The sequence below is a fragment of the Echiichthys vipera genome, assembly GCF_963691815.1.
Source record: "Echiichthys vipera genome assembly, chromosome: 3".
Taxonomy (NCBI): Eukaryota; Metazoa; Chordata; class Actinopteri; order Perciformes; family Trachinidae; genus Echiichthys; species Echiichthys vipera.
Window position 1 is genome coordinate 4,392,934 of NC_139828.1, and position 27,320 is coordinate 4,420,253.

General features: G+C 43.3%; 1 protein-coding gene across 3 annotated transcripts in view; it reads right to left on the bottom strand.

Annotated features, from left to right (window-relative positions):
• Positions 1-2,801: 2,801 nt before the first annotated feature.
• Positions 2,802-27,320, bottom strand: part of mylk4b (myosin light chain kinase family, member 4b) — a 41,806-nt gene continuing 17,287 nt past the window's right edge. For 2 of the 3 annotated variants that reach the window (XM_083940010.1, XM_083940011.1), the window contains 12 exons: positions 13,939-14,020; positions 12,104-12,497; positions 11,784-12,013; positions 9,967-10,072; positions 9,375-9,468; positions 7,682-7,791; positions 7,448-7,589; positions 6,148-6,218; positions 5,930-6,058; positions 5,527-5,758; positions 4,673-4,721; positions 2,802-4,362 (listed from right to left, as the gene is read on the bottom strand). In XM_083940010.1, the coding sequence (XP_083796136.1) occupies positions 4,352-4,362; positions 4,673-4,721; positions 5,527-5,758; positions 5,930-6,058; positions 6,148-6,218; positions 7,448-7,589; positions 7,682-7,791; positions 9,375-9,468; positions 9,967-10,072; positions 11,784-12,013; positions 12,104-12,497; positions 13,939-14,020 (1,650 nt within the window). In that variant the 3' untranslated portion in view covers positions 2,802-4,351. Of the gene's footprint in view, positions 4,363-4,672; positions 4,722-5,526; positions 5,759-5,929; positions 6,059-6,147; positions 6,219-7,447; positions 7,590-7,681; positions 7,792-9,374; positions 9,469-9,966; positions 10,073-11,783; positions 12,014-12,103; positions 12,498-13,938; positions 14,021-15,330; positions 15,871-27,320 lie in introns of those variants that run through there. The other variant, XM_083940009.1, reaches the window with a different exon arrangement.

Consider the following 27,320-nt stretch of genomic DNA (forward strand, 5'->3'; position numbering starts at 1 on the left):
TCCTGAGAAGCTCAGCGGTGTGCTCGTCCACCCCTGCCTGATCAAAAGAGAACAACACACAGCTCCGTTACAGCTCGGGGGGCTCTCGTTCTTCTCTTCTCTTGTTTGGACGGCAGGTGTCTCGCTGTGTGCTGCGAGGTATTTGACTCTGACTGTGTGTCCACTGCTGTGCAGGAGCCTTCATCCTTCACGTGTGTTGAGTGGGAACACTAAAGAGTGCAGGGTTAGCAAGAGATGGAGAGATCGGCCGAGTCGTTACACTTTTGTTCTTCGGGAGGATCCGAGTTTACGCCCCCTCATGGCATTCACCCACACCCACTGACGAGTCTGTGATTGAATCCACAAACAAACGGCGGAAAAGTAGGTTTCCAAAACGGCTCTGTACCAAAAACAAAGAAGAAAAAAGGAAGAAGAAAAGAAAAATGGCTCCTCTTCGTCTTGTATTTGTGCAAAATTCTGTAGGCTATATGAGACACAAAGGGCGCACTCACACTGTCCATCTGTACCGTGCCCAAGCACGTTTCACGGCTAAAGTCTAGTTTGTTTGACCAGTGTGAGTGCAACCGTACAGCGCCTAGGAACGGTACGGTGGCCGTCCACGGACTGTTTGGGAGAGGCCTACGGCGGTTCTGAGGTCATTTCCTGTGCGCCTGTTGGGACAGGGAAAGAAGGAGGGACCATGCGCGGACATTTAAAACAATGGCGGTGAAAGGTTCACGTTGGTGTGATGCGGAGGTGGAGTGTTTACTGCAGATTTGGTCGATGAAAAGATTCAAAAACAGTCGACAAGACGCACAAAAACTCCGAGGTCTACGGAAAGATCTGGAAACAAAGCCACGCATCGCCATGACGTCATCAATGCGTGTGACGTGTTACGGCGTGATGACGTATAGGCAGCAAGAAGCATTCGCCGAGGCCCAGGTAGTGTGAGTACAAACGGGCCTGGGCCGCGGGGGGAGAGGCTAAAGTCGGATCAACAGTCCATTTGCCCTCACGAGGCTGAGCTGACCCTCTGGAGAGGAGAAAAAAAGTTTAATTTTCGCTGTTGAGGTTGAAAAGATACAAGTTGCGCATAAAGTTAGACCAAATGAAATCATCACATCATTTAAAACAAACTCTGAATGTCGTTGCATGTCCCTGCTTGTTTGAATATGCTTGTTCCCCATTATCTTTCTTCCATTACTACAGAACAGAAAGCCTGAGTCTCTGTGTGTGTAACTGAAATAAACAGAGATGGGGTTGTGCAATGATCTGTGTTAACTAAAGTGATTTTGGTTTCCCACAGCACCTCACTTGCTTCGCAGGTCTGATTTACACGGAGATCACTTTGGGACAGCAGCGGCCTGGTGTATTTGAAAAGTCATCTCGGTCAGTGTTTCTCAGTGGGAAGCTGACTGAAATATATGATATAATAATAACAGATATATGATATGATATGATGACCTCATATCCCCCTCAAAGGTTTCATGCTTTGACCCACTACATCAGTTGTCTCTACGCTCTCTTTGTCCCTCCGAAACAGGCAATAATCCCTGGCCGTGCACAGAGAGGTGCTTGTTTTTCCAGGTGAGTGATACCAAGGGGAACGTAGTTGGATCTCATTAGTTAGATGAGGTTTGGATTCCCAGCATCAGACTGTGTGAAGCGATGGTGACCCCTCCAACCGTCCACACAAACACCAATACTATTTTTTGTGTGGTTCTTCTGTACACATGACACCTATTTCACTATGAGAATGTATATCTGTAGAAGAAGAAGGATTCCTTTATTTGTCCCGCAACAGGGAAATTCAATTTTCACTCTATTTTTTTTCATGTTACACACACACAGGCCCGAGACACACACACACACACATGCACAGACAGGTCCTATATACATGCAACTAATGGAGAGATGTTAGAGCGAGGGGGCTGCCAATGACCGGCGCCCCAAGCAGTTGGGGGTTCGGTGCCTTGCTCAGCAGCACCTCGGCAGTGCCCAGGAGATGAACTGGCACCTCTCCAGCCACCAGTACACGCTCCATTCATGGGGACCACACAGGGACTCGAATCAGCGACCCTCCGGTTCCCAGCCAAGTCACCTATGGACTGAGCTACTGCCGCCAATGTAAAATCGATATATATATATATATATATATATATATATATATATATATATATATATATATATATATATATATATATATATATATATATATATAGAGAGAGAGAGAGAGAGAGACTGACAGGATGAACTGTTTGCCTTTATATATATATGAAAACAAAATAAATTTGAGGATTTAACCATTAAATTACTTCTGTTTATTTGACTTTACACAACTCAGCAGCACAGTTTTCATAAATATAATAAACACGAAGTCCAGCATAGAGAGGCTGAGTGAATGTGGTCTGGACTCTGTGGAGGAGAGTCATGGTTTCAGAGACGCTGTAGAAGGACAGAACACCTGCACTGTGATCCAGGTACACTCCGACTCTTTATATATATATATATATAAAGTCCATATATACATATATAGACTGATAAACCCTTTTGTTAAGACCAAACACTGACTCCACTGGATTTAAAATGTTTAAACACAAACAGGGTTTTTTCCTTATCCGTATCGAGGTTCTGAGATCTGAGTCCCTTGAGGGAGCAGAGAATTTGAGAGACTTATTTGATGATTTCAGAGCATGTGAGGATAAAATACAGTCTAACACCGCTTCTCCTGACTCACAGATGAAACTCCACAGTAAAAAAACAACACACACGCTTTAGTATTTCCATTTCGTGCTTCCATTTAATGCACATGATGTCGACATCAAGGGGAAATAGTTGTTTTCCCTCTATAGCAATTCACGTGTGCAGATTTATAACATTTCTTTTTGTCGTCAAGGATGCTGAATTAAGAGTGTGGACATGCAGGAACATGACGTAATGTACACTTTAACATGTGGGTAGGATGACAGACAGTATTTACAACTTCAGTATGCAGGTTTTTTTGTACAAAACTCAGTAAAACGTTCATGCAAATGGTCACACGATATTTAATATTCAAGTTTTATCTTCCAAAGAAATCACTGTAAGAAACACTGCAAATGGTTTTCTATGTGCTTGATCTATTAACTTATTTATATTCTACATTGAATTATGTGTCAACATTACACGAGAGAGAAAACTTGAAAAAAATAATATTCATAAAATCAAATAAACAAGTATTCAAAATCACAAAGCTTTGCCGACGACTGAGCGACGGACGTTCACGCGACTTCCTGTCTCTGAGAACAAAAAAAAAGCGGTGGCCGACGTCGCCTGAGCTCTGTTGTCGGCTCTCCGTCGGGTTGATTTACACAAACACAGTGTGTGCGCGCCTTTCTCAACACCTGTTTGTCTCCCCTGAAAGAAAAAATCCCCTCTTGAATAAAAAAGCTTTGCACTTCAAGTACAGTCATGGTGTTGAACCAGCAAAGAAATGAACGTAAGAATCCGTCGCAGTCATAAAACACGAATGGTTCATAGGTAGTATTCTGTCGTCTGTTGTGCCTTCATGGAAGGTGAGAGGGCCGCTCCAAACTGCCGGAGTGAAGGCGAGCTAATGGCATGAATGCATGGAGAAGTGGATTCAGTCTACGGTGAAAATGTACCAGAGATGTGGGCTGAAATGGCTCCAAAGGATCCAGTCGTTGAGATATTCTCACTTTGCGGGGGAATGAGAGTTTTGTGTTATGTACAAAATAAATTAACGCGGAGTGACTTCAACCTTGTGTGTTCAAGAAAGAATAACACACATTTTTATAAGACTTGTAAATCAAAAGAAAGAAAGAAATCTGTATTGACAAAATGTATAATTAAAATACTACATTCAGTCTACGTTATGCGTAAAGTTCTGTTGTTTTTTTTGCTAAATCTTGAAGAAATAGTCCCAAAAAAAGTGCAAAGCATGCAACAAACCAGGACGAGAGGGAGAATAACAGTGTTTGCTTGATGCTAAACTGCAGATTTACAGGGTTTTTTTTCAGTGGTACATGTGGAAGTAGTAGAAGTGACAAGTAATTCAGGTCTTTAGTCTCAAACAGTTTGGATTCACCGTTGCCGTAGAACCGCCTCAGAGCGACATGTGAGCGAGTCCTCACCGGTGCGGTCTGAAGTGTCGTGCTCCACAGGACAGTGAAGCGTGCTATAGCAGATGGTTTGTGCCCCGTGTTGCAGTGTTGCAGTGTTTTTTCCTCCTGCGGGCCTAGACACTATTCGGGTCAGAACTACTAAGCTAACATGAGGATGCGAGCGCAGTCGTGTAGCCATACAGGTACAGCAGCATTGGTCCAGTGTTGAGCTCCGGGGCTCTACATTGTCGAAAGGCATGCTGAGGGCCTCACAGTGTTTCTAGGAGGCAAACAGAGAGAGAAAGGAAGCTTCAGGTTTTAGTTGTCTGAGGGTGAAGAGCCGATGCTTTAGACCACAGGTGTCAAAGTGATCCAGTAAAGGGCCGTGTGGCTGCAGGTTTTCATCCCAACCAAGCAAGAACACACCTGACTCGACTTACTCCATCACCTGAACTGTCTTCACACAGTTGATTTGTTGGACCAGGTGTGTTTTTGATTGGTTGGAATGAAAACCTGCAGCCTCACGGCCCTTTACTGGATCAGTTTGACACCCATGCTTTAGAATAACAACAGGAGAATATCAATCTTACCGGTCTGGCTCTCTGGAGAAGGAGCATGTGTGGAGTGACACTTGTTTTTCTGCAGAGAGAGCAGCCGCTGAATTAGTGCACCGGAGCAAATCTTCTGTAAATACTGTAGGCAACTCACTTCATTTAAATTCATAAGGACACCAGACTGATCATGCAAATTAAAGATCAGATTCGACCAAAGATTTATAACAAATATTGAGTATGAAAATCTGTCTTCAGGCACAGAGTTTACACCTGGAACACCTTTATCATTTCTCTCTTCCTCTTGCTGAACCATGGAGTCTGGGATATTGTAGATGTTGTGATTTGGCACTATATAAATAAAATTGTCTTAATGTTCAATGAACATTTCAAATTCTAAACTGATTTTGTATTTGACCAATGCCTTAAAAAGAAACAATATCAGGATGGTGCTGGTGGCCTTGGGGGTATGAGACACTTCACTAATTTCCTCTCGCCTCTCTATCTTCTACTATCTTAACTCGAAAAGGTCACCAAAAAACAAAATAGATGAATAAAGTTATGTTTTTTTTTCATTAAATTGCTTAATTATTCATCAAAAACGCCTTAAACCTAGGATACGTTAAGATACGTCTTAAATGAGCACTACCCACAAAGGATTCAATCCAATTTTATTAATAGTGCCAAATCATAACAAAATTTATCTCAGGACACTTTACAGAGTAGGTAAAGACCACACTCTATGACTTATTTATGATTTACAGAGACCCAACAATTCCCCCGTAGAGTACGGTGGCAAAGGAGCGCCAAGAGGAGCACCAAGAGCTGTGATTGGCCAGCTGTAACGTTCAGCATGTCAGTTCAGTGCATAACAAGAAAACGCACGCCATTACCTTCTGATTCAGTCGATAGTGCAGACTCCGGTCTGACAGCCAGGGGTGTCTGAGGGACTCTGCTGCACTCATCCTCCAGCTCTTGCTCTTCACCAGCAGAAGTGTGATGAAGTCTTTGGCCTCGTCGGAGATGTCCGTGAACTCCTCCTCCTCAAAGTTCCACTGACACGCCAGGATGTTGTTCAGTGTCTCGTTGTCGTCGTCCCCCAGAAACGGAGACAAGCCACTGAGCCTGGAAAAAGAGGAAGCAGAGGTCACGGATGCAACTGTTTGCCGTTATATATAAAGTCGATAAATATATAGACTGATAAAGTCTGCGCAAAGAGTTGTTTTTGTACCCTTTTGTTAAGAAAACAATGGAAGAATGTACATACATATATGTGATTAAGCATAAACAACTCACAGCATATACGTGATGACTCCGAGGCTCCACATGTCGGTGGGGAATGAAACAAACTCGTAGTTGATGACTTCAGGAGCTAAAAATTCAGGTGTCCCAAAGTTGACCCTCAGCTTCTCCCTGGGTTTATACCTGTCAGAGACGCACAAGCAGAAATAGGTATATCTGAGAAAGTGCTGCGACTAAAGTTAACAAGAGTGTGCACGGGTGACTGGTTTTACCTCCTGGCCAGGCCAAAGTCGATGATTTTAATCTTGTTAGTAGCTCTGCTGACACAGAGAATGTTCTCCGGCTGAAAAACAACAAAAGAGAAGGATTTTAATAAAAAAATAATAATTTAAATTCAGATTTCAAATCGTCCCCTCTGGGATGAAGTCAGTGAAGAGACATAGTCATTGAAAAAGGACAGAAAGCATTGTTTTCAAACCTTATTTTAATGCTAGCACCCTGTCAGAATATATTTTTTTCCAGAATCAGAATATTTAATCTTCTTAATTGAATTTATTACCAAGTAGATTTTGACATATGATGAATCTGCCTTGATACTTGGTGTGATCAATAAACATATTAAAAGGAAATGAAAGTATAAGAAAAGAAAAGTACTGCAGTCAAAATTATGAAAAGGATACTAATGGAAATACTATAACAAAAGACACACAATGTAACAGTTTAACGATTAAAGGTTGTGTAGTTTTGTGCAGGCTGTGCAAAGATGCATTAGCATTGATTGTTACATTGCGTTTAATCCCAGTGAGAGGCTGCAGAGAAGTATTTACAGTTTAACGTCTTTAAGAAGCGAGACAGAGCTGTAGACAAAGAAGAGTTTCAATCACGGAAAACAATATTCTAGCTTGGTTTAAAAACATGTTCACGAGTGAGGGGACGATGGAGCGTGAGTTTGGCCGGAGAGTCGGAGCAGCGGGGGCGGTGTTGCAGTTGCTCTACCTCACCGTTGTGACCAAAAGAGAGCTGAGGAAGGCAAAGCTCTTGATCTACCGGTCAATCTTTCTTCCTACCCTCACCTATGGTCATGAACCAGGACTCAAAGAACCAGGTCGCTGGTACAAGCGGCCGAAATGTGTTTCCTCAGGAGGGGGCTGGAGTCTCCCTTAGAGAGAGGGGGAGAAGTTCAGCATCCGTGAGGTACTCGGAGTAGAGCCGCTGCTCCTTTGCGTTGAAAGGAGGCAGTTGAGGTGGTTCAGGATCATCTGGTAAGGATGAACCCTGGGCGCCTCCCTAGGGAGGTGTTCCAGGCATGTCCACCTGGGAGGAGGCCTCGGGGAAGACCCAGGACCAGGTGGAGAGATATTATCTCCACACTGGCCTGGGAACGCCTCAGGATCCCCCAGTTAGAGCTGGTTAATGTGGCCCGGGAAAGGGAAGTTTGGGATCCCCTGCTAAAGCTGCTGCCCCCACGACCCGACCCCGGATAAGAGGTTGAAGATGAGATGAGATGAGATGAGGTAAACACAGTAAACCTAAAGATGAGGAACAGCAGCTCCTAAGTGAAGGCAGGTTTACCTTGAGGTCAAGGTGCAGGATGTACATCTTGTGCATGTACTGCAGCCCCTCACAGATCTGGCGTATAAACAGCACCGTGTCCAGCTCCGTCAGGTTGTAGTTCTCGTCGATGATGCGGTCAAACAGCTCCCCTCCCTCCACGCTACGCCACAAAGGAAAGCAGAAACACACGCGATTACAGCGAGAAGGAGCTTGTCGTAGAGCTTTGTTGTACTGACAAATGGGAACACTCACTACTCCATGACCAGGATGATGTCGTGGCGCGACTCGAAGGCGGCGTACAGCTGGATGAGGTTGGCGTGGTTCAGCTGGTTCATCACCTGGACCTCATTCCTCACCACGTCCTGGGAGACAGAAACACAAACAAGTCAGTTAACACAGTCAGTTGCACAGTATGTGAAACCCTTCATGAATAGTTTTTATGCCTAAACCTAAGCAACATTAATAGTTTTTGTTTGAAATCGCATTGACTATGTGTTAAAAACTGCTACTGTTGCAAGTGTTTCTTTGTGAGAACAGGTTGCAGAGACGTTTATGACCGTGTTTTGCAGAAACGTACAATTTTATAGGTCAAACTGTATCGCAGCCTTGCACACTATACAACGTACGGTCATCAACAGGTTCGTATGATAAATTAAGAAGAGTTCTACACAAAAATGAATGTGATATCTTGCGAAACGCTAACCGGGAGCAGGCCGTGAAAGTTACATTTAGGAATTAAAAGGTGTAGGTTAGGTTTAGGCACCAAAACTAACTAAACCACTACGTGACTGGTTAAGTTTGCACAACTAAAGGTGAGGCGTGGTTAGGCATCAAAACAACTTGGTTAGGATTTTTTAAAAAAGGTTGTGGTTTGGCTTGGGACTTGCAGGACACAAACGCCGCCGACGGGACACAAACTCTGAACCCCCGGGGTGAAAGTCCTGTGCTTTAGGACCCATCCACCCCCCTGACCTACATCCCTACGCTTAGCGGGCTTATACTACGTCCCCTGCTTTTAACACGTGGAATAGACACTGTCAGGATCCAGGTCCTGTCGGCCTCTTCCCTCTTCCTTTTGTGTGAGTTTGTCTCCCTCTGTCTGTTTCTCCCTGCATGTGTCTTTCCCTGTGTGTTTGTTGGTCCGGAGCAGGTAGGCGTGGTTCCACCCCAGCTGCATCCAGTTCTGCTGATCACCTCCCTGTGTATAAGAAGCCGGACGTGACACACATTCAGCGCCATTACATGGTAACTTCTCATCGGTTGGCTCCCGTTTCTCGCTTTGATTGCATTTTCGCTTCGTGTTGTTTGTTTTTTAATTATTGTTTCTTTGTTCTTTCCCTCCGTAGTTCCCCGAGGTCCGAATCCCCGACTGTTCGTCTGTTACCTGTGCCTGTTACCGTCGACCGTCTCGTCCGTGTTGTACCTTTCCCCTGTAATTGGTTCGCTTTTGTTTTTGTTATTAATGTCCTTGTCTGCATTTGGGTCCGTTTCCATTGTGTTATTTCCCCGCATCGTTCATGACAAACACACAAAATAATTACGTGGAATAGTGAACGAGAACAACCTCCACTATAATATCAACTATATGGACTATATAGGGACTTGCTGACAGCCACATGAGCCAGCCAAGTATGTGGCTGTGCGTTTGTTGGGCTTTCGGTCGGCTCCGGGCCTGTCTGAATATCAGATGATGATGTAACCACAGAGCTATGCTCGCACATCACTTTGGGATGACCCAGAGCGAAAAAAGACACAATGAGGCTCACAACCTGCCACATGCCCGCGCCCTCAGGGCTGTTGAGCTCTATTTTAAAAATGTAATCCTTTATGGTGAAAGTAACCACCACCTTTAGACTGTCTGTCCAACGGTGGTGGCATCCCAGTTCCATTGCTGAACGTGTATTGTGTTACGTATTCAGAGCTCATTGGCTGATCATCACCGCACCTTCTCTTTCTGGCTCCTGGCTTTGATGATCTTGGCGGCCAACATGAGACCAGACGAGTTCTCCATGCACTTGTGGACTTGTCCAAAACGTCCCCTGATGAAAGAAGAGCAAACATAGAGAGGGGTCACTCTATATGACTGACTGTTGGTTGGACAAAACACCAGATTTATTGGGAACCAGTGATGGCCATTTGTTTTACTATTTAAAGACCAAACAGTAATCAAGTCATTGTAAAAAAAACTAAAAACCCAGAAAAAATCACTTGGTAATGGCTCCTTCAGTCCTACAGTAATTAGGGCTATGTACAGCACCATTATGACAGTAATTTGAACAATGTGGTTGCGTGCTGGGGGGTAATCTCCAGCCTGAGAGGCAGGGTTTATCACCACTCTGTTACATCAGAGGGGCTCGCCATTTCACAAGTGCCCCCCGAGGCTCACAATGAAATGCCCTTTTGGGGGGTAGGGGGGAGGAGGGTCTTGGAAATAACTATTAGGCGTCCCCTCAAAGGCTGTGAGATCCTCTGTTATTTCATTAGAGAGGACTGTCACTGAGTGAAATCAAAACAAATGGAAGTTCGGTGGTACTCACCCTCCCAGGACCTCGTCCCTGTTGATGGTGTAGTAGTTGGCTATCTGATGGGGTTTTGGAGTCACAATGCGGTGGTCGAAAGGTGCTAACGGTGGAGGGCTTGAATCTGAAGAAACCGTGAAAACATATAGATTTCAAAAAAAGAATTCACTGTTGGGAATTACACGAGTATGAAACAGAGACAGAGGACGAGGCCTCGGTCCCCAGAAACAAAGTGGTTGAAAATAGCAGCATGCCAGCGTCTCATTATCTGCTCGGCCAGCTGTGTCGACTGACATGTTAGTGACGCTCGAACACCCATGGTGTTATGACATCGGATCTGCTTCAAAGTCTGCGGAACGAAAAGTTAAATGTCACCAAGTTGGGTCTGCGGTACACGGAGAGCCGCAGCACACGAATATGTCACGTGGATTCATTTCAAACAGGACCGCAGCCAGGGTTTTGGAAATTTTGAGGTCAGGAGTCCTGCGTACATCTTTTATGGATGAATCCAGTTTATTCTTTTTATGAACTGCAGGCTTATCCTTCATGTTGTTCTCATCTTTTTGACTAAAGAAATGTACCTTAATGACAAAAGATTTTGTATCTGAATGTGAATGTTATCAATCATGTGCATGGAAGTGAAGAAACAGGAACCCTAATACGCTCAGACAGGCCAACGGGACCAAGTTACGCCAGCGCATGTCCATTGCCTCCATACTTGTCCAATGTCAACACCTTTGTATTGGCCACTGTGTCCAGACTAGGCACAATTCCCTCATTAGATCGATTGTATTCCTAATGTCTGCTTTATCCGTTTTGAAAGTTAGGGTTTCTTCTAATCAGACAAATTAGTTGTATGGTGATGTCTTCTTACCTTTTCTTAGCTGACAGTTTCCTCAGAGCTGCTGTTTTCTTCCGGGTATGACGTGTTTTATGAAGACTTTTGGGAAAAGGTAAGAGATCATCCTCACCATACAACTCACTTGTCTGACTAGAAGGAACCCTTATTATAGCATTTCAACAAATAAATACAAATAAAAGTTGTAATTCTGGGAGAAAAAATTTGCCCATTGTTCCAAGTGTCCTCATCAACGGGTTCATATGACGACTTACGAAAAGTTATGTACAACTATTTGTTCATCTTACAAAATATGGCCTTGTTTTTATTTTTTTGTTTTTTGTCTTATGACACATGATACAGTGGAACACAATGGTTAAGTTTCATCAAAATGACTTGGTTAGGAGTGGGAAACTGTTGGGGTTTGGTTTAGTACTTCACAGGACTTGGACACTCGTCCCCCGGGTGAAAGTCGTCTGTTTAATATTACGTTGCTTGATTTCCTTCTTTGCTCCAGACGTAATTTCTACTCTAATAATTACATAGATAACAAAACATTACTTTTTGATGTTCTATGTTTAAATACTAAATGAGAACACCCTGATTATTCATTCATTCATCTTCAACCGCTTGTCCCTGTCGGGGTCGCGGGGGGCTGGAGCCGATCCCAGCTGGACAGGACGCCAGTCTATCACAGGGCACATAGAGACGTACAGAGACAGACAACCATTCACACTTACGGACAATTTAGAGTCATCAATTAAACTAACACCTGCATGTCTTTGGACTGTGGGAGGAAACCGGAGAACCCGGAGAAAACCCACTCAGACACGGGGAGAACATGCAAACTGCACACAGAAAGGCCCGGGCCGGGATGCGAACCGGGAACCTTCTCGCTGTGAGGCGACAGTGCTAACCACTTACAAGTTGCAAACCACATTCCCTCCAAAACCACGTTTCTTCTACATTCACACACTATAAAAACATAACGTCTCACCAATAGTAAATTCCTTCAGCGCTGACTCTGCGTCCTTCACCTCCTCTTTCGCCTCTGTCTTTGCTCCCTCAGATTTGGAGGCCTGGGGCTCGCCCCCCTCCACCACCTGTCCATCAGCATTTGCCACGTCACTGTCTTCCACTCGGCTTTTCTTGAGGTCATCCTTCACCAGGTCTTCTTCGGTGACACGACGTTTGCTGCACGTAGCCACATCGCCGACCTCCTCAGAGCTACACGTGATAATAAAATAAAAACGTTGAGTCTTAACTGTGACATGTGTAAATAAAAATAATAAAGAAATGGTGATGGGCTACAAATACCTTTCCTGTGGTAGGAGAGAGGTCTTGGGGATATCTGCGATGACACTCGGGACCGTTTCCGACTCTTCTGCCTCTCCTTTATGTGTTTTCTTCCCATCGTCCTCCACTTTTCCAGTCTGTCCTGGACTCACATCTTCTTCCTCTGTCTCTGAGTCCTCAAAGACATCCCCCTCCTCTTCCTCATCAGTTGCCTTCTTCCTGTCCTCTGACTGGGGGGCAGAGGTGTGTGGTCCATCCAGGATAAGCTCCGCCAACTCCTGTCTCTTAACCCCACTCCCCCTGTCCTCCCCCCTCTGATTATCAGCCTCTGCTTTTCCATGGGAGTGCTCAGTGTTCTGCCTGTTGAGCTTCTCCACCTGTTCCTGCAGCGGAGGCTCATTCAGCGAGGAAGTGTCTGAAGAGGCAAAAACAAAGCAAACAACCGTGAGGGGATTACTTACACGCCGTGTGGACATTTTATTGTTAGATTAAACCTTTCCAACTGTCAATTATTTCTGTATTCCAATACCCATACTACCATAGTGCTAAGTATGCCAGAAAAAGATTATGTATGTCCCAACACATAGTATGTCACCCTGAAGAAAATCCAAAACTACGTCGACATCCTGCTGCATCCAGTTGACTTTTTAAAGTATGCAGCATGCTTTTCTGGCTGTTCTGACCCACAATCCTCTGCACAGTGTAAGACACGTCACATCAACTGAGCTGCAGAGAGAGCACAGACTCTCTCTGCAGCTGTGGCTCAGTAGGAGAGTGGGTTGTCCTCCATTTGAGAGATCGGCAGTTTGATCCCCAGCTCCCCCGGTCCACATGTCGAAGTGTCCTTAGGCGAGACACTGAACCCTGAATTGCTCCTTGTGCTGTGCATGGGTGTGTAAATGTGGTGTGAAATTAACTTCTTAAATTTTATATAAAAAATTAAGACATGCACAACAGCTGCCAGCCATCCAAGCATACCCAGAAAAGTTCTGTCAGGACGAGCACCTGAACCATCCCGTTATTTCTAGCCCAGTCCACTGTAAACCTCCAACATCGCAGCTCCAGTTACATTGCACATGTCTTATTCCACGGCTCAGAGATCTGTCTCAGCCTCCATTCAATTAACCTTGATGACAGCTTGAGCTACGGACTGCGAGGGATATATGAGCGCCAGGGTCAAAGATCAAGGCGCAATGCTGTAAAGAAGTAGTACGTCCATTTATACTATATGCAACTGTACATACTCTGTAAGAGAAAGTGCAGTATGTACAGAAACTAAAAATGAACTAGAGACCATCCTACTATGGGATCACTCCAGCGGTGATGCCAAAGCGGGCCAGGGGAGTAAAGTGGATGGGGAAGGGAGGGCAAGGCCCTACTTCCGGCGCCCTTGCTCAGATCACAACCAAATTTTGATCTCAACTACACATCTGTAATGTTTCAAGACTGTATTTCTCGCAGTTGGCTCGCTATCGTGGTGACAGACAGACAGATAAACACAGGCAAACTACTCAAAACCACCTCTGTGGCGCTACAGTTGATGTCTCCAGGATCAAATTTTGCCACAAAGACAAACTCACAAGGGGAAATACCAGTGTCACCGTCACAGCTGGTAAAAAGTATGTGAATTGGAACCCAGCCTTCGAGTAATTTAGAAACTGCAATTGCAAACTGCAAGTTTCACTGTAAAATGTCCCACTCAGTATATTAATCAGTCAGTCACAATTAAAAAAAAACATCCAATCAAGGTTGTATATTTAAGATGAGCTTAAATATCATCAAAAAACAAAGTGTAGGAAAACAGACACCGTGCACCTCTGCTAAACTCAGGTGACTGGAGGCATGTTTGAGCCTACCTGACGTGTCCGCAGGTCTCTTCTTCTTCTGGGCCTTGGAGCCCTTCAGGCTCAGTTTGGCTTTATCCTTTTCATCCTTCGCCTTGTTGTAGAGGAAACAAACAAACATAAAGCATTAGACAATGGATCCACAAAGAACGGACGTGGAAGAAACATGAACCAGAGTCCAAACTCTGGCACAAGCTCTTATATTGGCAGCATTTTATTTTCCAATTTGTCAAATAAGAGTGATTTGTGGGTCAGATTTCTGAGGGGGATCAGGGTGCTCACATATGTGTTTCAAGCGGCATAATATTCAGACAGTGTTTGTTGGTGTTGCTACGGCTGCCTCGATAACTCAAGTATAATGTTCTGCAGGACGGATGCCTCCTCCAGGAAAAGAGGAAAGGTCACATATCATCTGTGGCAGACGACATGCCGCACAACACAGGAAACCGCTTTATTCACTTTCCCACATATAATATACACTGATTAAAGAACATAATACAAAGTATAAAGTGAGGGCAGTATCAGTAAGATATGTTCAATGCATGACACTTTGCTGGCTGGCAAAAGAGTTCAGCTATGGTTTCTATGTCTGACGCTGTTTGGTGAAATAAATCTGTTTGCTTGTTGAGCACACAGCCATTCAAAACAGCTTCTGAATCAGCAGAACTCAAGCCAGCAAGTACAGCGACATATTCCATCCAACACGCGAAGACAAGGCAGTAAAAGTGATTCATCGCCGCTCTGTGCTTCATCTTGATACAAGGGTTAGAGAATAACATTGTTCGGAGCAGGTTAGTGCTAAACTGAGCGTGTGTGGCTGCGGTCCAAGCCACTGCTGATAGAGACATGCTTTGGATAAGATAAGCAGTCTGACTCTAATCACTGTCACCTCTGAGGCGAGTGACAATCGCTCCACGTGGGATAAAATGACTTAACATGACAGAGAATGACATGTTGAAGTACAGCAGAGATGATAAAAGATGTACAAGGAGCCATATCAGAACTAGGAGGAATGAGCAGCAGCTTAACATTTAACAACGTGTCAAGAGCCATTTAAAGATACACTACATATCGAAATTGCTTCTAACAGCTTTTTACCCTAAAAACTTCAGGTTTTAGAGCCAGTTATTTATAAAGTTGCTGCACACGGGTCACATATTCAATCAAGAGGATTTGCAACCTTTCGGAGAGCGCTTAAAGCATCTGACGCTATGATCCCAATGCAATTAGACCCCTCACTGTGTTGCCATTAGTGACACAGCACACAGTAATAGAACCACTATGAGAACATTACACCGCACCTTTCTCAAAAGCAACTCTATGTTGTTAAATGAGAACAAAAAACTAGATGGAACAACAGCCGTTCCTTGCAGGAAAACCTCATAATGTTGTCGAACCTCTCACCTTCTTTTTAGCCTTTTGTCCAGGCTGTTTAAACAGCAGCTCCACCAGCCTGGAGCTCTTCACCACCTCCCCAATGAAGCTGATCACCTGCTGGGTGCCCTCCACCAGCCTCTCCACCCCTTCCAGCCTGCGCCCCTGACTCTCCATCCGCTCCATGGCACCACGCAGCTCTCTGCACACGGCCTCCACCCCAGACCCACGTCTCTCCCCTTGGCCGTCCTCACGCATTGAGGCCAGATTCTGACCCATACCCCTAACGTCCAGGGACAAGCCATCCAGCCGGGTCAAGACTGTCTGCTGCATGTTGAGCAGGCACTCCATCTGAGAGCTAAGTGAGTCCATTCTGCTCTCCACGCAGCGCAGGGCGGCATCATTAGGAGAGGAAGGGGCTGATGAAGAAGCTTGAGACTTGTCCGATCCATTAATTGAGAGCTTCCTGCCAACGGGCTTCTGACCATGAAGAGGATTTGGATCATAGACTTTGGCCAAAGAGTTGACAAGGCTTGAGCTCATGACTGGTTCACAGCAGACCTCCTCACAAACAGCAAGAACTTTTCACGCACTAATCAAGTCCGTTCGCTTTCATGCAGGCTCGACGGGAACGACAACAACAACAACAAGAACCATAGTACCAGACAAAGCGACAGGCAGACCAAAAGATGTGGAGGGAGAACAGATCGCTGCAGCACAGAGTTGAGTTTTAAGAATAGCAAATGGCTGTCTTCCAAATTGAAGTGCAGCCCCCCGTGGACGTCAGGGACCGAGCGGCCAGTGATAAGAGCTGGGGGCTCTGGTGTGCAGTGGGGGATTGATGTGGGTTAGGGGGAGATGCTGGAGAGGATCACTGTGTGACATTTGAGACACTTCAAAAAGCCCTTCAGTCAGGTGTCAGAATCCCAAGAATTTGGGACTGAAAAATGACGCCGTAAAGAGTAAGACAAACAAATAAAATGTACAGCCAATAAAAAAAACAACAACCGAAGGATCCCAAATTTTACGATCAAGAACTTGTTCAAAGTTTCAGCAGATGTAGAGTGAGTTTACAGTGTATATGGCACAAAACATGGATCTGATTCAAGGATATGAAAGTGTGTTGACAGGTGCAAGTGCGTGCAAGGCCCCGAAAAACTTTATTAACCACCTCAACCTCTGTTAAAGACGCAAGCATCGTGGGTATTTCCGAACCTTCACAAATGCCACGCGGTTCCTGTAACTGACGTGTTGACGCGTCAGCAGCACATTGCATAATTACCACCTTTTCCCAAGGTCGCTACTTGGTGGGGAAAGAAAAGTTAGTTTAAGATAGCCTGCGAAAGAAAAATGCATTTTAGTAATTCTTCTTGGGATACTTTATTTAATTAAAGCACTTTTAATACAAAAACCTGATCTGTGTACTTGCTACCAAGTTACCAGATCACCCCCTTTGTGGAAAATGTTTGTTCATCAAAAACTTGTTAGGTCTTTTTTTATCCTACCTTATTTTATAAGTTAGTTATCTAAAATAACAAGTATGGACCAATGCTATAAACCACAGCCTTTATAACTAAAGCTAGTATCCAAGTGATTTATTCATTCATTCATCTTCAACCGCTTGTTCCTGTCGGGGTCACGGGGGGCTGGAGTCGAGGCGGGGTCCACCCTGGACAGGACGCCAGTCTATCACAGGACACATAGAGACAAACAGAGACAGACAACCATTCACACCTACGGGTGATTTAGAGTCACCAATGAACCGAACACCTGCACGTCTTTGGACTGTGGGAGGAAACTGGAGAACCCGGAGAAAACCCACGCAGACACAAGTATTTAGATTAAATACGAATATGTTTTTGTGAAAAGAAAACACTTGAGCGGAGAATAGTTTATTCAAGGAAAGTTGCAAAGGGTTGTTTTCATTTGGGATCAGTAAGAGCTGCCAAGGTTCCTAAATTAGATCCACTGACTGCAGCGTGAGGGACAAGACAACGGAAGAAAACAGGAAACCGGCGATACCGCTGACACCTAAGAACTGTTGATACGGAGGAGAAGGGCATTGTGGGAGCCTACTGCACATGTGTTGTTACTGGGAATAATAGAAGTGACACAGATACACACATGGGCGCGGAAGCTCGTGCTCACGAACAAAACAATTGACACTTATTGAGACGTGTCCGCCTCAAACTTTTCCACCTCTCAGTCTGATGATATCTGGAGTGGGCAGGGTGACAAAGCGCCGGCGCCTATATACTGGCACCCATCTGTCAGCACCGGAAAAACCTGACCTATACCCTGTCCCCTCACTGTTCCCAGTACGCTCATCAGCTGTCAGGTTTAACACTCATATCCCCGCTCAGTGCCTATTTAACAGCTAAGGTGAGCACGGAAGAGGACACTGTGGGTAAGAGAGTACAGTACATGCTGTGGAGATACAGCGAACGGACAAAGGAGATCACTGATCAGCCTTTCACACTGACGTCTTTGTGTGTCAGAGCTTGATATATAGCATGACGACTCCTCTACAGCAGCTATCCAGGAATATAAAAGGCTGCTTCTCCCAAAATGAGCCTGAAACAATGTGTTCAACAGGACAGAAACATAGAAAAATCAATTACTAACCATAATCCAGAGACAATCGGGTCGCTAATTAAAACCAAACGTATCAGAAAAATTAACAACTCAACAAACATCAGTCCACAAACTGAACTGGTCCACAAAATAAAGACACATAGACATGAAAAAAACAACAACTCGTAGACTATTTCTAATTGTCTGAGTGCCTCAAACATGACAAAGCAAGGTAGAATGGACTACAGGTAACCACAGCAACATTACTAGTTCATGGTACATCGCCAGTTTGGTGAAACTAACCCGTTCATTTGACTACAAACACACTTGAAGTGAAAGTCCGGCGTAAAATCATCCCAGGACCTTTTTCGGCAAATGCACTCACCATATAAGCCATCGAGACAATTCAAATCATGTAACTACTATTAATGGAGATAAGCTAGCTGTCGCTAACAGTCGCTGACAACACTGATTAGCTAGGTGCAGCACGTTAACGCATTCAAACGTCTTTTTTAACCACTAATACTGCTCATGATAACAGCAGACCTCTGCAGTAGCATGAGAAGAGTCCCTACACACACAACAAAGCACCAATGGGCTCCTTCCTTTGGGATTGACTTTGGTAATGCACTGTAATGGACTTTACTATGAGAGGAGCTGGTACAGGGGCCAGTAGGTAAGTCTTTAAAACACTCTTTTAATAAACTCTGGGTTCACTAACCACGCTGCTGTTGCTTTGTTTTCTGTGTAGGGACTCTTCTCATGCTACTGCAGAGGTTTGGTGTTATCATGAGCAGTATTAGTGGTTAAAAGGATGTTTTAACGCGTTTACCGTGCTGCCCCAGGCTAATCAATGTTAGCCACATTCGGTGTCTCTCCTGGATTTCTCCATTAATAGTTGTTACACGAAAAAAAATGTCACGATGGTTTATTTGATGAGTGTATTTGCTGAAAAAGACCCTTGGTTGATTTTATGCAGGAATTTTGCTTTAAAGCTTTACTTTTTGGGCACTTGGCGATAGTGGAACAAGCTATGAGCAACATCGTAATCTGCACTTATTTACACATTCAGCAGACGCGCTGCAAAATTAGCATTTGGTACAACATTCGTGCTCTGGTTTTGCTGTCTTATTATGCTGCTGCTCAATGCCCCACTGTGTTCATAGTTGCTATCTGTGTTTGTCGTTTGTTCTGTCACTTTTTCACTGAAAACAGGCTGAAAGATGCTAAAATGCTCTGTAGAGGTGAGAGGAACGGCAGAGTCGAGGGAAAATTGTATCTACAAGCGACCTCATCCACATTACATTCTGTCATCATCATGCTTTAGGTGATTGCTCACTAGATTAAGAGGTTAGATGCCTGATGAAATTAAAGACAGATATTTGGATGACTAAAACAATCCAGGAAAACACATCAGGGTGACTGCTGATTGGTCGGGGTCTGGTGGTGAGGTCAGCGGGGAGGTTTAACTGTACCCTGTTGGACGATCCCTGAAATCCCCAGTCAGAAAAGGTTAGGCGGTAAAATGAGAGCCAGCGTGGTATAGAAGCACTGTTGAGGAATGAGAGTGACACCGTGGCCTCGCCCCCACTCTCACCGCATATAGAGTTACTCAGCAGGAAGACACAGACAATACATAAGGCTTATTCTAGCTGCACAGACTGTCCGGTAATCCAGTATCACTGCAGTGCAGTGACCCCGGACAACATGAATGCAGCGAGGTTTAGCCCAGAGCCACAATAATAGACTGTGACATGCAACAAACGTGTGACTCACACTAATGGCTGCTGTTGTTGTGAACTGAGTACAGTACACTACAGTACAGTTAGTACACGTGCATTTTAATTGTGTATTTCCATATTTTGCTCTTTCGTTTGTACTTTTTACTGCACAGAAAATAAACAGAGTGTAGCTTAATCTTTTTATTTTCACTAAATATGTTCGAACTCCCACAGTCCAAAGACGTGCACGTGTTAGGTTCATCGATGACTCTAAAATTTCCCGTAGGTGTGAATGGTTGTCTGTCTCTGTTCGTCTCTATGTGCCCTGTGATAGACTGGCGTCCTGTCCAGGGTGGACCCCGCCTCACGCCCGATGTCAGCTGGGATCGGCTCCAGCCCCCAGCGACTCCGACAGGGACAAGAGGATGAAGATGAATGAATGAATGAATGTTTGAACTACAGAAGCTCAAGATAACAAACAGCCCTTTTCAAGTTTTCAATACTGATACTCAGATTAAATTTGATCCATTATGGGGGACGATGTATATTAGTTCTACACAATATGAGGAAAATATGCGATTTGCGTTGAATATTGCGATAATGATATTACTTGCATAAATAAACATTTAGTTCTGCCTTTCTGATGTTTTCAGTACACTGCTAAAGTACAACAAATTGCTTGTTGAATTAAAAAACTTAAAGGAAACCAATGTGAAAAAAATGGTCTCTTTCACGATGTGTCGCAGTCTTTTATGATGTATTTATTGCACAACTCAGGACCATGAGTAGGGCAAGTATTGGCAAGGATCTGGCAATACGATACATATGATTCAGAATATTGGGATATTGTTAGCATAGCGATATGCTGTGAGATTTTTCATGACTCTAAAATTGCCCGTAGGTGTGAATGGTTGTCTGTCTCTGTTCGTCTCTATGTGTCCTGTGATAGACTGGCGTCCTGTCCAGGGTGTACCCGCGCCTCACGCCCGATGTCAGCTGGGACCCCCCCCTCCACGACCCGACCCCGGGATAAGCGATTGAAGATGAATGGATGAATGCATTTTAGGAAAACTGTCAAAGTATAAAGAACACACCACTTTATGCACATGTTGTTATGCTGGAGGTTTAAACAACACAAATTGAACCACTGTCTTCCACAAATCTTTGTAGCTGAACTATTAATTAAAAATGGAAATTGATTTTTTTATCAAACCATTCAAAACATAATATTGTGATACTCAAGTGTATAGATCTTCTTACGCTACAACTCATGAGCTGAAGTGGCGCCTACTCCCTAAAAAGACTAGGCTACTAGGCGTGCCTAGCAATAGGCTAATAATTTTGGGCTCAGTGACAGCTCTCTGATCCCTGGCATGCTCCAGAGCCCTGGTCCAACTCTGGGGTCCCTGAATCATTCGGCCCCCCCTACTCCCAAACGGCATCCCTCGTTGCCCACAAAGGATTCGCCATACCATCATGATGACTCTCCCCATGCAGCTTTACTGAGACCAAGAATAATTGCATTTAAGTGACTACATTCAAAGTGTCCTTGACATCTTGTAAAGCCTGTCGTTCAGCGCCAGCGGGATTCACTTGAATAGCCGCTAAAGAGCCAAATACTCAGGTGGGAGTTGTGCTGCACTTTAACGTGTGATGGACGACCGGATAGCAAAGCTCGTGTGAAAGTAACTTCTTTACTTTCACACGTAACACACACAAGCCTGGAACTAACACACACACAAACAGGACCTATACACATGCAAGTCCACACTCCACTTGGTCTGTAGGGACTTGAACTTGGCAACCAAGCGCCCACAGACTGACCTAAAGACAATATGATGTAGAGTTGTGACATACATTCAATTAATATTCAAACTATAAGGTTGGGCAAAATCTTCTATCCTGATATAGGTAATTTCATACCTTGACAACGATATATATCATGATATAGTGCAGCATGTTTCCTCGTAATTCAATAAATAAATAGTCAGAAGGGCCTCAACAATCACCACGCAGAAGGGCCCTTGCCTGCTGTCAGCATGTCTTACACAATCTACTCATGCACATTATCTTTGCGTCATATCTAGAATTCAAATAAACCTCTGTGAGTTCGAACAGTGCTCCATATTACAACATGTTAATGTTATTAATGGAATCACTGGGAGGGTTAGCAGGGTTGTTCTGTAATATCTCTCTTTTATATGGCGTATGGTTCCTTGGTGCATGAGGACGGATGTCTGGCTTGTACATGACAGTGGAAAGAAAGCTACGCACATTATCTCTGTAGCTCCACCTGCTGCTTTTCTATCTGACAAACCTACTGGTGTCACCGCCGGCTGATGACAGTCTGTACTTTCACAGTTCAGCTGCCGTGATAACATCCGTCCAGCTCTCTGTGTTATGACCTCGCACGGACACTAAAGAAATGCCTTTCAAGGAATAGAGGGTCTGTGTGACCTCAGCAAAGTCTGTGTGTGTGTGTGTGTGTGTGTGTGTGTGTCCGTGTGTGTGTGCTGGAGGGGGTGATTAGACCCAGCCTGTAAATATGTTACATAAGCAGCACAAGTATGTGCACAGACTTTTAAATACACGCACATAAACCAACTTCCTTCTCTGGTTAATGTGAGTTTACTGCTCACTGTCAGCGTTACGTAACATGAGGACAACTGGGCGTGTGATGGGACCGCTGTTTGAAAGAGGATTCAGGATCAAGGGTGACCTCTGACCTCGTGGACTGACTGTCAATCCCACCGCCCCAAAACACACACACACACACACACACACACACCAAACCAGCAGAGCTTAGCAGAGAATTCAGGCATTCTCTATTTCAAATTCACTAAATATTTAATAAATGTGTAAAGTGTGTATTTATTAATGTAGAGCCTCTTGCCAAATGTAAGTGTGAAAAAATAGAAGTGAAGAAAGTGATTAAAAAAACATTAATAAATGTTTATTTCTACATAAATGTATTCATCCATTAATGCATTTCTGCAAACATTGTTTACTTAATTATTTCTTTATACTTGTGTTTATGTGGTTTGCTATCACTTTGATTTTTAAATATACATATATATTGTTCAATATGTGCCAGATATTCTTTTATTTAATTAGGTTTTTATTTTTTATTTTGCTCCGTAATGTAGTGTAATATAACTTTGACATGTCAACATGATGCTCCTTGGAATGGAGCACTTACGATGCAAAAACACGGAGAAAACAGCATTAAAAAAAAAATTAAAAAATCTGCTATATTATTGCAAAAGTCTTAAATGTATATGATGAAAATGATGATTGTAGTAACTTAGCTAAAGCATGCTAAACCATCAGCAGGCTCTATGGCGTTTATCATAAGGAAGGTGCATTTATGTCTCGCTACCACTAGATGGCAGAGGAGGGCCACGGACCCGAGGACTCCTCTTGGACCCACAGAACCTGCTGATGACCACCTGGGAACGTGGGAGCAGTAGGATGACATTTGGGTGGAGGATCTCAGCCGGCTGTTCCCTGGTTATTTTCAACCCCTGACATACTAACCCCCTAAAACACAAACACAACGAGTCAATATTAGCCATGTAAGAGCTACTGTACATGGTGTCAGATCACAAACACCACCACTTGGGACTTTGTGTTCAATTCAGCTTCATTCCACCCGCTCTCATTCACAACCTCTGCACTCCAAGTAAGAAGGCAGAAACCCCCAAGTATCACCCTTTTGTATTTGTATGCATTAGCTCATTTCCTAAACACTTTCCAATACCGCTCATGGTTTCCAATACTAGATACCGTTGTGTTTTAGACTTCCAAACAAGAAGCCTGTGAATGTTTTCATTCGTCCAGTCATCGTTATCCTCAAAGCAATTTCAGTCAAAAAACAACTGGACTGGTTATTTGTCTAGGAAGACGTTTCACCTCTTCATCAGTTCATGTACTCATCTGACCAGGCTGGGACTGGTCCAACTAACTGGTGTGAGATCCAGGTATTTAACCTCTCACAAGGCCTTCCAACCAAGGTTTTCCTTGCCACCGGCATTCATTTCCATATGAAAATCAACTTGCACAGATACAGTATGGGTATGTTCAATAACAACGTGTCTGCTTATATCATCATTTTGAGTATAGTGTCTTTGTTAACTACAGCTATATCCCTGTTGCATATTAACCACACTGCAACATCCAATGCACCCTTTTAAAACAGGGTAGTCTAAGCTGATTCGCCTCGGCCAGTGTTTGCTGCTGCTGCTGCACTGAGCCTGTGAATATTCTCATTTACTGCACTGCTTTCCTGCACATGTAAAGGCATCCAGGTGGAACTGTACTTATCTGGATTCAAGTGTTTTTGAATGCTCTAGTTATAAACTACAAAGTAGAGTAGGAGGAGTAAGAAACAAACAGAAAGTCATTATTAGTAGATTAAGAATTGGTCAAAGCAACTTGAGCCGAACACCGCCAACAAAAAATAATTCCAGTACTCGGGTTGCCAGGTTGGTCAGACCCGGCCCAGTTGCCTACAGGTTTGAACCCATCCCCTCCGGCAAATCTCACCATAAAAACAAACATTAGAGGAGTTTGACTGACAGTTACTGTTAGCCGTTACCGTTAGAACATGAAAGTTAGCTTACTGATCAAGGAGAAGCGTAGCCATGTGGGCGTGCGTTTGAATGGCGTTCCTCTCCTTTCTCTCAGTCCATGGAGTGAATGCTTGGCCTATATTGACTCTGGTTTTTGTCCCTCAGCTGCTGGGACAATGAAGCAGCTGCAGGATTGGCAAACTCCATTTCACCCAGTGCCAGCCTACAGTAGCTGCACCCAACAACAGACAACCCTGGCAACCAGCAACGCCCAACGCTATTGGCAGTACCATGTAAACAGAACGTGACAGAAAGTCATTGTCAAAATGTCAAAAAAAATAATTAAAATAATAATTCAGGCTAAAAATATTTTTGTGGAAAAGAAATACTTTCATTCTGTACCCTTTGTAGGTGTATTATTATTATTATTTTTAAATATAGCTTTTAATAAAGATTTTACATATTCAACCTTTAACGGTGTTGTATTGTACTAATGTCCTGTAATCTTTTTTTCTGTGTTTGTGAATCCTGTTGTATCCTGCGCCAAAAAAGTGAATGTATTTGAGGAGTAAAAGTACATTTGAAAAACCGTTAAGAATAAATAAACAACACTTTTTAAAAAGTATTTTCGAGTCTGTTATTGCCGCCATTTTGGATTCCCGTCTCTCGTTCGTGTTCAAGAACACTTCTTTACTCACCTACACAGGCAGCTGAAATCTCGCGAGGTTACGTGTCAGGAAAGTCTGACGGATGAGTCAGGTTCGTGTATTTCTGTTTTTCTGTTTTTACGACTGTTGAACGCTTTTTAAAGATTTATTCAGCGGAGAAACCTGTTTCACTTCACCGAGGCAGGTAAAGTTACTTCTGCTAGTGCTGACATGTTTATTTCACCGCATGTTTTGGCTGAATTTGTATTTTTTTGCTGCTTCACAAGTTTCAGAAATGCTACTAAGCTAATGTAGCATTAACGGTTAGCCGTTTTTGTCAGTTACAACAGCAGTAACAGAAGAAACATTATATTTAAGTCCCAGTTTGTTGTTTTTTATTATGAATTTATTATTTTCTCCAGTTTGATAAAGAAACAGTTCATTATATTTAAGTCGTAGTTTGTTGTTTTTTATTATGAATTTATTATTTCCCGCAGTTTAATAAAGAAACAGTTCTTTATATTGAAATCCAAGTTTGTTGTTTTTTTATCATGAATTTATTATTTTCAGCAGTTTAAAAAATAAACTGTTAATTATATTTAATTCCCAGTTAGTTGGTTTTATTATGATTTTATTATTTTCAGCAGTTTGATAAAGAAACAGTCCATCATATTTAAGCCTTAGTTTGTTCGTGTTTATTCGCTCATATATGACTGCTGGATCTACTACTTATTTTTGTTTAACGTTAAACATTTAAGTTCTCTACGGGGGAATTATTGGGTCTGTGTAAATCATAAATAAGTCATAGAGTGTGGTCTATACCAATTTTATTCATAGCCCCTTTCAAAATAAAGTTACAAAGTTCTCTGCAGCATGCTTAAAAATTAGAAGCATTTACGGATAGAGCTGCAAAACAGAAAGGACTCATACAAATAGCATAAGCCTACTTTTGGATATGTGCGTCCTCTACCTGTCCACCAGATACCCTCTGACGTTTCCTCCCGTCTCAGCCTCCTTACTCCAGTCACTCCAGTTCCTGCTGCCCTGCAATAACACCTCTCCCTCCAGTCCCGGTAACCTCGCCTTACACACTCACCAGTTCCCACTTTCCTCATCAGCTCTGCAGATATTTACCCGCCACAATTTTCATTATTTCTCTGCCGTAAAGCAAAGTGGCAGTGTTGCTTCCTGTCTTTAATGTCCAGCCTCTGTATTCTGTTATCTCTTTTTATTCCATTTGGAGTTGTTTGCTTGTTTGCTGCCTTCCTGGTTTTGACCCTTGTCTGTTTTCCTGAACTTTAACACACAGCTTGTGCTTTCTGCATTGGTGTTTTGCACCCACCAGCCGTGACAGAGTGCATGTTTGTCCCCTGGTGTTGCTGTCGTTTTTGGAGGTCTCTTATTTCGCTCACTGTGTCTAAAGGACACTACTGCCATTAGTGACGTAGATATGACTGTCGCCCACTGACCGAATGTTCCTGTAATACAACTGTAGCGTAAATGTCTATTTGCACACCTGGATTTACTCAAAAATTGGACCTTTTGAATAAAACTTTATCTGTTTGTCTCTGACTGTCAGTGTGTAACTATAGTCTTTGGATTGAGGGAAGACCATTGGAGACAGTTTAGCAGTCCTGTACTCGACCTGATGAACTTCTGCAACTCACCTCAGGAAGAACAAGCACTTTGCGCACACATGAGTTTGTGTGTGTGTGTATTTGGCCCCTGCACTATGTTTCAGCTCTGTGTGTTAATGAGTTATGCAAACGGCTGAAAATTGACACCAAGCGAAAGGCCACAGGAGTCCAGGCGAAAACGGCACATTCCCCCGGAGTCCTCATACCAGAGGGACCCAGAGGAAGAAGCCTGGAGCCAGGAGAGGCAACAAGAGCAATGTAGGTTCTACTTGGTTTAAAAAGTAAAAACAAACTCTTTGTAGGCCCCCTGTAATACCCAATACTGTAATAATTTCCTGAAAATTAAAAAACATTTGTACTTAAACGGACCAAAAATGTAATAAAAGCCAAAACGTTACACAAGCAAGCGATGAAGGCAAAACGGTCTTTCAGTCAGTTCTTTTTCATTTGAGTCAACAGGGATTATAATTTAAAAAATGTTATTGCGATATCAGTCAGGACATATTATTACATCAAGTCATTACATTATTGGGTTTTTATTACACTTTAGATCAGGTTAAGTGAAGATTTTGTTACATTTTCAGGGAATTATAACATTGGATGCCACACCCCCGTTTCTTCAATTCACATCTATCACACGTATAATCTTGTATATGTAACTTGTAAACATAATACAGTAACACACTGCTGAATTAAATTACAGATGACCTGAGTCAAAGATTTCACAGATTATAATATGAATTGTAAATATTTATAGTAAGAGCAAGTTAGAAAAACTAAAAATACGGTACAAGCAGAAATACTTTTACTATAGGGAAAGTGTCCTACACTGAAGAGTGATATGTGTCAACACAGTCAAAACTTTAAAGA